General features: G+C 48.5%; 1 protein-coding gene across 1 annotated transcript in view; it reads right to left on the bottom strand.

Moving 5' to 3' along the window:
• Positions 1-298: 298 nt before the first annotated feature.
• MYH3 (myosin, heavy chain 3, skeletal muscle, embryonic) overlaps positions 299-8,412 on the bottom strand; it is a 29,851-nt gene continuing 21,737 nt past the window's right edge. Inside the window, exons 27-39 of the mRNA XM_011933261.1 lie at positions 7,496-7,614; positions 7,129-7,325; positions 6,603-6,786; positions 5,779-5,944; positions 5,355-5,479; positions 4,232-4,540; positions 3,592-3,795; positions 3,390-3,515; positions 2,068-2,238; positions 1,869-1,973; positions 1,607-1,702; positions 1,362-1,499; positions 299-451 (exon numbers count right to left, since the gene is read on the bottom strand). Coding sequence (XP_011788651.1) covers positions 425-451; positions 1,362-1,499; positions 1,607-1,702; positions 1,869-1,973; positions 2,068-2,238; positions 3,390-3,515; positions 3,592-3,795; positions 4,232-4,540; positions 5,355-5,479; positions 5,779-5,944; positions 6,603-6,786; positions 7,129-7,325; positions 7,496-7,614 — 1,967 coding nt within the window. The 3' untranslated portion in view covers positions 299-424. The remainder of the gene's footprint in view (positions 452-1,361; positions 1,500-1,606; positions 1,703-1,868; positions 1,974-2,067; positions 2,239-3,389; positions 3,516-3,591; positions 3,796-4,231; positions 4,541-5,354; positions 5,480-5,778; positions 5,945-6,602; positions 6,787-7,128; positions 7,326-7,495; positions 7,615-8,412) is intronic.

Raw genomic sequence — 8,412 nt, 5'->3', positions numbered from 1 at the left:
GAGACAAGGGCTTTTCATGAGCCTACCTTTGTGTTCCCTTCATGTCATATTAAGAGATGACTCTTTTGAAAAGCTGTCCCTCCCACTCCCCACCAAAGCAAAGGTTAATTCAGAAGGTTTCTTTTTTTTCCCCCCTTTTTGATTTAAGCCAAAAGCCATCTCTCCCTCCGCACATGCACACACCAGTTGAATGTACCGAGCCATCTGCTTACAAGGATTTCACCTCTGACCATGCAAACCATCAAACTAGGAACCATTTCTGCATGGGAAAGAGGAAAACAAATATGGTGAAACAGCCCCAGATTGACATAAAGCAAAGTTTATTGCATGTGAAAAGGAGTCACATGGACATTAATTATCAATGGTCAGGAACCAAGAAAATATACATTTTGTATATCTTCTGTCCTGCTCCGGAACGGCTGGCTCACTCTTCACTCTCGTGGACCACCATCTGGGAAGAAAGTAGGCACCTGGAGTTAAGTCGGGTGGCAGAGACACATTCCCACCCCACCACTTCGCCGGCTGGCATCAGAGAATTGCTTGCCTACTTCAGTGGGACACAGGATATTTTTTGGACCTTGGGAAAGTGCACGATTGCACACGTAAAGTCACCCCATAGCCTGAGAAACTGGCCCTCCGAAAGAGCAAGCCCCGAACGCTGGACAGCCAGCAACCTACTGTCTGATGCTGTGTGTTCAGCGGACTCTGGAGGAGCCTCCTGCAGCAGCCTTTTATTACCAGCAGGGGGCGCGTGAGAGAGCTCAGTGGGACCCGCTCATTCCTTTTCAGGATGGCAGTTTATTTTGTTGGGATACATATGCAGAACATGCAGGTTTGTTACACAGGTACACATGTGCCATGGTGGTTTGCTGCACCTATCAACCTGTCATCTAGGTTTTAAGCCCCACATGCATTAGCTGTTTGTCCTAATGCTCTCCCTCCTCTTACTGCCCCCACCCCCGACAGGCCCTGGTGTGTGATGTTCCCCTCCCTGTGTCCATGTGTTCTCATTATTCAGCTGCCAGTTATAAGTGAGAACACGTGGTGTTTGTTTTTCTCTCCTTATGATAGTTCGCTGAGAATGATGGCTTCCAGCTTCGTCCATTTCCCTGCAAAGGATGTTATCTCATTCTTTTTTATGGCTGCATAGTATTCCATGGTGTACATGTGCAGGATGGCGGTTTTTGCTGTGACTCACAGACCTGGATTCTAGCGAGGGTCCAGTCAGCTAAGTGACTTTAAGCACTTTCTCTTCCTGAGCTTGAGACTCCCCACCTCTAAAGTAAAGGGTTCTCTGAGGTTCCTTCCAGCTCAGAAGCTTCTACAGTCCCTGGGGGGCTCCTCCCAGGTTAGCGACTCACCCTGCTGGAGGTGAAGTCTCGAGTCTTAGCGCGGAGCTTGTTGACTTGAGATTCTGCAATATCCGCACGTTCCTCGGCCTCCTCCAGCTCATGCTGAGCCTTTCGGAATTTGGTGAGATGAGCATTGGCTTGTTCATCCTAAAACCAAAGAGCCAAGGCAGGTTAGATCATCACGCACCCCTCTCAGAACTCACCATGGGAAACAGCCCAGTCTGCGTGCCGCAGTCAGCACCTATCTCACTTACAGCCTCCTCCGCCTGCCTCTTGTAGGACTTGACTTTCACTTGTAGTTTATCCACCAGATCCTGCAATCTCAGCACATTCTTCCTGTCCTCTTCACTCTAAGAATGAGAAAGTGGGAATGTCACTGGAGAGGAGGCAGCAGATTTGCACACGGCATGGGCAGTTTTCTGGGCTAAAGTGTTTCTTTCCGTAGTTTGGTGGAGAATCTGGAGTGGCATTTGCATGTCACAGAGGACATGATCATGGCGTTTGCTTTCCACTTACCTGGTACGTCAGCTCCTTGACCCTCCGCTCATACTTCCTCAGGCCCTTAACAGACTCTGTGTTCTTCTTCTGCTCCCCCTCAAGCTCAAACTCCAGCTCTCGGATCTAGGGGGGAGGGTGGGGATATTATTAGTCAGGGGCCGGAGCATGATCGGGAGGTTAAAAAGCTTGGTGCAGGCGGGGTTCCTCCTGCACACACCCTGGTCTCCAGTTTCTGGATCTGCTTCTTCCCGCCTTTCAGGGCCAGCTGCTCAGCCTCATCTAGACGGTGCTGCAGGTCCTTCACCGTCTGTTCCAGGTTCTTCTTCATCCGCTCAAGGTGAGCGCTGGTGTCCTGTTCCTTCTTTAGCTCCTCAGCCATCATGGCGGCCTAAAAAGCACATGGGACTCACCAGGATGCAGAGGAAGCTCCAGTGCCTGGGAACTGTCAAAACCTGGACCTCAGAGGACCAGAGACCATGCTAAAGAAAAAGGACAGGCCAGGCGTGGTGGCTCATGCCTGTAATCCCAGCACTTTGGGAGGCTGAGGCAGGTGGATCACCTGAGGTCAGGAGTTCAAGACCAGCCTGCTCAACATGGTGAAACCCCATCTCTACTAAAAATACAAAAAATTAGCTGGGCGTGGTGGCAGGTGCCCGTAATCCCAGTTACTCAGGAGGCTAAGGCAGGAGAGTTGCTTGAACCCAGGAAGAGGAGGTTGCAGTGAGCTGAGATCTCGCCATTGCACTCCAGCCTGGTCAATAAGAGTGAAACTCCGTCTCAGTGGTGGGTGGCAGGCAGGGGAAGAAAGAAAGAAAAAGGACATTAGGTGAGACTGTGATGAAGCACACTCTGCCACCCTGGAAGAGGGCCAGAGCTATACCCAGTAGATAAAATAACCTAAGCAATGAGGCAATGAGAACTTCAGGGACAGGCTGGGAAACAGTTTCTTCCCTTTCTTAAGCTGGCCTCCTTTGAAACCCTCCCCTGTCCCAGGGAAATTTTTTTTTTTCATTATCACCAATATGTATTTTCAAAGGAGCTTGAGCCTTAGTCTGATTTGATACCCAGCCTCACAGTTTTGGGAATAGTGAGATTAAGGGAAGGCCTCTGGAGAATCAAAGCTATACAGGAACAGCAAAATCGTTTCAAGGTAAAGTTCTCCCGCCGGGCAGCAGGTGGCGCCATGAGCGCTGTGGGCCGCCGGGAGAAAGCCTGGGAGACCCAGGAAGGGAGAAATGTGTGGGATATCTACACCTCAGGTTCTTGTTTTCATATTTGGCAGTCAGATGTGGAAGGAAAGACGTGCACACCTCTCCACAGGCAGACCTACTAGGATATAATCCCTTCCTGCCTTTTTTTCTTATGCCCTTCTTCTAAAGTGCAGGAGGGAACAGGAGAGTTTGAGCGGAGATGGGAGCGATTGGGGAGCAGAATGTGCACCAGGGGTGTCTGGAGGAGACCGCACCTGTCTAACTATGAGAGGGCTTTAATGCAATGCAATCCTGGCAGCCCGAGGGCAACGGGAAAGAGATGCCTTACGTCCGTGATGGCCTTCTTGGCCTTCTCCTCAGCGTTCCTTGCATCCCTGCTGGCATCTTCTACTTCACTCTGGAGCTGCATGAGGTCTGTCTCCAGCTTCTTCTTGGTGTGGATGAGGCTGGTGTTCTAGGGCAAGAGGAGGGCTGTTACCCAGGTGCGTCTGAGGCTGGAACCTCGCCTCTCTTCCTCTCCCTCCCCTCACCTGGGTGTGCAGCAGCTGCACCCTCTCGTTGGAGTCCAGGAGCTCCTGTTCCGCCAGTTTCCGGGCCCTCTCCGTCTGCTCCAGAGTGGCCCGCAGCTCCTCCACCTCGGCCTGCAGCAGGTTGGCTCTGCGCTCCACGATCGCCAGCTGCTCCTTCAGGTCTTCCTGGCCCCGGAGGGCATCATCCAGGTGGAGCTGCGTATCCTAGCCAGAGAAAAAGGAGCATTCTATTTGAAGTTGAGGTGTTAGGACCACGAGCCTCATCTACATCTCTAAGTTGTTGTTGTTTTCGTTTTTGTTTTGAGACAGGGTCTTGTTCTGTCACCCAAGCTGGTGTGCAGTGGTGTGGTCTCAACTTACTGTAACCTCTGCCTCCTGGGCTCAAGCAATCCCCCCATCTCAGCCTCCCAAGTAGCTGAGATCATAGGCTGTGCCACCATGCCTAGCTAATTTTTAAATTTTTTGTAGAGATGAGGTTTCACTATATTGCCCAGGCTGGTCTCGAACTTCTGAGCCCAAGTGAGCCTCTTGCCTCAGTCTCCCAGAACGCTGGGACTACAGGCGTGCACCTCTGTGCCCAGCCTACATTTCTGAGTATGTAAGGATAGGAGAGGCTTTTCCCCGAGGGGTTCTCTCAAACCTTCAGCTGTCCCTGGACACTCCTGAGGTGTTTCAGGGTCTCTGCCGCCTGGCGGTTGGCGTGGCTCAGCTGGATCTCGATTTCATTCAGGTCCCCCTCCATCTTCTTCTTGAGCCGGATGGCTTCATTCCTGCTCCGCACCTCGGCATCCAGGGCGCTCTGCATGGTTTCCACTGTTCTCTGGTAGTTTCTCTTCAGCTGCTCGATCTCTTCATCCTTCTCGGCGATCTTTCTATCAATTTCTGATTTCACTTGTGTCAGTTCAAGCTGGATTCGGAGGATCTTGGCTTCTTCATGCTCAAGAGCAGCCTTTAAGAAACAAAAACAAATCAAATGGTGTCCGTGATGGTATGAAGCCAGCTCCACTACCCTGCAAGGTAACAAAGCTTCAGGGGAATAGCCCTAAATCTAATCCTACAATATTCACAACTCACTTTTTAAACGTCCCAAATTTGGCCGGGCACGGTGGCTCATGCCTGTAATCCCAGCACTTTGGCAGGCCGAGGCAGGCGGATCACCTGAGGTCAGGAGTTCGAGACCAGCCTGACCAACATAGTGAAACCCCGTCTCTAATAAAAATACAAAAATTAGCTGGGCATGGTGGTGCCTGCCTGTAATCCCAGCCACTTGGGAGGCTGAGGCAGGAGAATCACTTGAACCTGGGAGGCGGAGGTTGCAGTAAGCCAAGATAGCACCACTGCACTCCAGCCTGGGCAACAAGAGCGAAACTCCATCTCAAAAAAAAAAAGTCCCAAATTTATCTTCAGTGCAGAAATAAAACTATGTTTCATTGCTTCTTGGTTTTCATTATACTATCAACCAATAATAATGTTTAAATCATCATATTTCTTAGGAGCGTAAAGCCCTTTGTAGATATTTTAATTCATCTAATATTTTGTAAAATCTTGTCTTTAGGCCTATTTTAATGTGACAGTCTTCTCCAATAAATTTAAGATAATTCTCATTCAGCCTCACAGTTTCACTGCGTGACAGGAAAGGAGCAGGCATTAGGACTGTGATTTGACAAAGGCAAAAATGAAGACACAGTGTGAAGTGGCTAGACTCCCCGGCCGCCGCTCACCATTGACTGCGTCTGCACCTGCGCCTGCCTCCCCACTCTCACCTCTGCTTCCTCTAGAGCCAGCTGGATATCAGCCTTTTCCAGCTCAATCTGCTTTCTTGATTTCTCCAGTTCATGGATGGTTTTACCATTTTCAGCAATTTGTTCTGTGAGATCCGCTATCTCCTCTGTAAAGAAGTAAGTTTCAATTGCATATGAGCGCCTCTGCATGTTGTTTCCAGACATGCAGAGTGTTGACTCGGTGCTTTTTACCTGGTTTATTACAATCCTAAGCTTTCCTGTTTCCCAGAGATAAGATATTGTGTAGAGAGAGGCTAAAAGTAACCCGTCAGATGGTGAACACTTTCTGTATGTGCATTAACACACATGTGTGTAGGAAACTGAATGATGAAGCCGCACACGCCAGCATGCTCTCAAGCAATACAGCGTGAAAGGAGGAAGTTTTAGAGGGTTTCGAGTGACTTACGCTCTAAGTTCTTATTTTCCCGTTTCACAGTTTCAAGTTGATCTAAGGCTTCCTCGTAGGCATTTTTCAGTTTGAAGAGCTCAGTGCTCAAGGAGCGGGACTCCTTCAGGGATGCCTCCAGCTCTGCTTGGCTCTCCTCACACTTTGTCTTCCACTCTGCCAACACCTGGAACACCGGGACGGAAGGTCTCTCCATTTCTGACCTCTCCTCTAGGTTTCTAACTAAATACTAAATAACTAAATTAAATGCAGAGTTAGAGCTACCCTTGGCATCACTTACCTGGCTCCTTGTTATTGATTATTGGGCTAATCAAGATTTTGTTCCATAAATGTACTCAAGGTAATGAGTCAGGAACAACTGCCATCTTGAAAAAGCAAATAGATCCTTCGAGAAGGAGTTAGCTAGGCATAATTGCCCTTTTCCTAACACAAAAATGGCCCCGTGCTTCTGAATATTTCATTAAAGCATTGGTTTCAGTCAGCTTTATCTGCCATCTTGAAAGAAGGGCTTCCAGAAAGCCTCCCAATGGGACCTCAGCTTAGACAGACCAGCAGTATGGAAAGGAAAAATGCTTAGGGCTACACGGACATTGTAGAAACTGGTTTGTTTCCATGGACAACATTTGAAAGGGACCTCTACCCCCAGCCCATTCCCATTCGGTTTTGCAGATGAGGAAACTACAGCCGGGGAAAGTTCAGGGACTTGCCCAAGGCCACACTACTGGTGAGGGCAGAGTCAGGTCTGGGATGCATTCTCCTCCTTCCACAGCTATTAGAAATCCCCTGCATCATGGCATTCACCCAGCACAGAGCGGACCCCACACCTTGTCAAAGTTCCTCTGCTTCTTGTCCAGAGCGGCGGCCAGGGAATTGGCTCTTTCAACATCAACCATCAGATCCTCCACCTCTCCTTGCAGCCTCTGCTTGGTCTTCTCCAGTGAAGCACATTTAGCATTCACTGCCTCAACCTGTTCCTCAGAATCTTGAAGGCGCTGAGCAAGTTTTTTCCTTAAAGAATATGAAAGAGAAGCAACTGATATTTAAGTTTCCATCCACTTGAACATCACTATTCATCACGTTGGAATCACTAATCTATGTGATTCAAATACGCATGTGTTTCTATACGCCAGGAGAATTTCCTGTCTACTCAAAATCTGGGATTAATAACTCGCCTTGTGTCTAACCAAGATCAAAGTTGTTTGTTTTAATAAAATGTGCTAACGCCAGGTCCCTCTAATGGCCCAGCACCGCATTTAAAGACACATGAGATGGGGAAACGTCTAGTAATAAAAATAAATTCATCAAATTCATTCCCAAGTAGTTCTTCTAAAAGCAAACAGAGCTGCGCACTTGGCCTCCTCCAGCTCCTCTGTGCGCTGAATGGCGTCCGTCTCGTATTTGGTCCTCCACTGGGCAACCTCACTGTTGGCCTTGGACAGCGCCCTCTGCAGTTCAGCTTTGCCTTCCTGCTCCTCCTCATACTGTTCCCTCAGCAGGTCGCAGTCGTGGCGGGAGGACTGCAGGGCGTGTGCCAGGGCGTTCTTGGCCTGCAGAAGTTAAAAAGAGAAGAGCACCTGATATATTCAGTGCCAAGTGCATGATGCAATCCAAGTGTGTCCCTTCTGTCACCACCTACTGAATGAAGTTGCCTATTATTTTTCCTCCTGCAGGTGATACTTAAAAATCTGAGCAAAGAAGCCTCCCTTCAATGATGTACCTTGTTCTCTTCCTCCAGCTGCCTCTTGAGCTCTTCTATTTGCTGGGTAAATGCTTGCTTGCTCCTGGAAAGCTGGGATACTATGCTTTCCTTTTCTTCCAGCTGACGACTTAGCTCACCTGTGTCCAGAAGGAAACACTTTCATTTCATTCATTCACTCATTCACTCATCAAGTTTCTATTACGTGTAAGGCACTGTGCTAAGATCTGGGGAGAGAGAAAAGGATAAGGTATAGTTTCTTCTTAAGGGAGAAGGTATATTGTTCATGAAAAGGAAACTGACAGCAGAACTGATTAAGATATTCTTGTAAACTACTGGAAGGTGAGACTGACGTCCGTCAAAAAAAAAAATCCATTGAGAAGAACTGTAAATGTAAATATTACCAGGAGCACCTAATAACTCACATCAGACCTTCCCAGTGGCAGGTGTTTCCAGCTGTTTGTTGATTTGTTATCAACAAATACATAGAGAAATACTTAGAGCTTTATATCTATGGTTAGACTCTTGGGTGAATAGGGTAAGTTCAAGTTTATATGCTTACAAAGAGGTAAGAGAAAAACATGGAATGGAGCTTTATGATTTCAGAGGTGAATCCTCCAACATGACTGTAAAAGTGGCTACCATAGGCCGGGCGCGGTGGCTCACGCCTGTAATCCCAGCACTTTGGGAGGCCAAGGCAGGTGGATCACAAGGTCAGGAGTTTGAGACCAGCCTGGCCAACACAGTGAAACCCCGTCTCTACTAAAAATATAAAAATTTGCCGTGTATGGTGGCATATGTCTGTAGTCCCAGCTACTCAGGAGGCTGAGGCAGGAGAATTGCTTGAACCTGGGAGGCCGAGTTTGCGGTGAGCTGAGATCACGCCATTGCACTCCAGCCTGGGTGACAGAGTGAGACTCTGTCCCCCCCCAAAAAAA

The sequence above is a fragment of the Colobus angolensis genome, unplaced genomic scaffold (genome assembly GCF_000951035.1).
Source record: "Colobus angolensis palliatus isolate OR3802 unplaced genomic scaffold, Cang.pa_1.0 Scaffold125, whole genome shotgun sequence".
NCBI lineage: Eukaryota > Metazoa > Chordata > Mammalia > Primates > Cercopithecidae > Colobus > Colobus angolensis.
The sequence above is the reverse complement of the archived record's forward strand: the minus strand, read 5'-3'. Positions and strand labels throughout refer to the sequence as shown.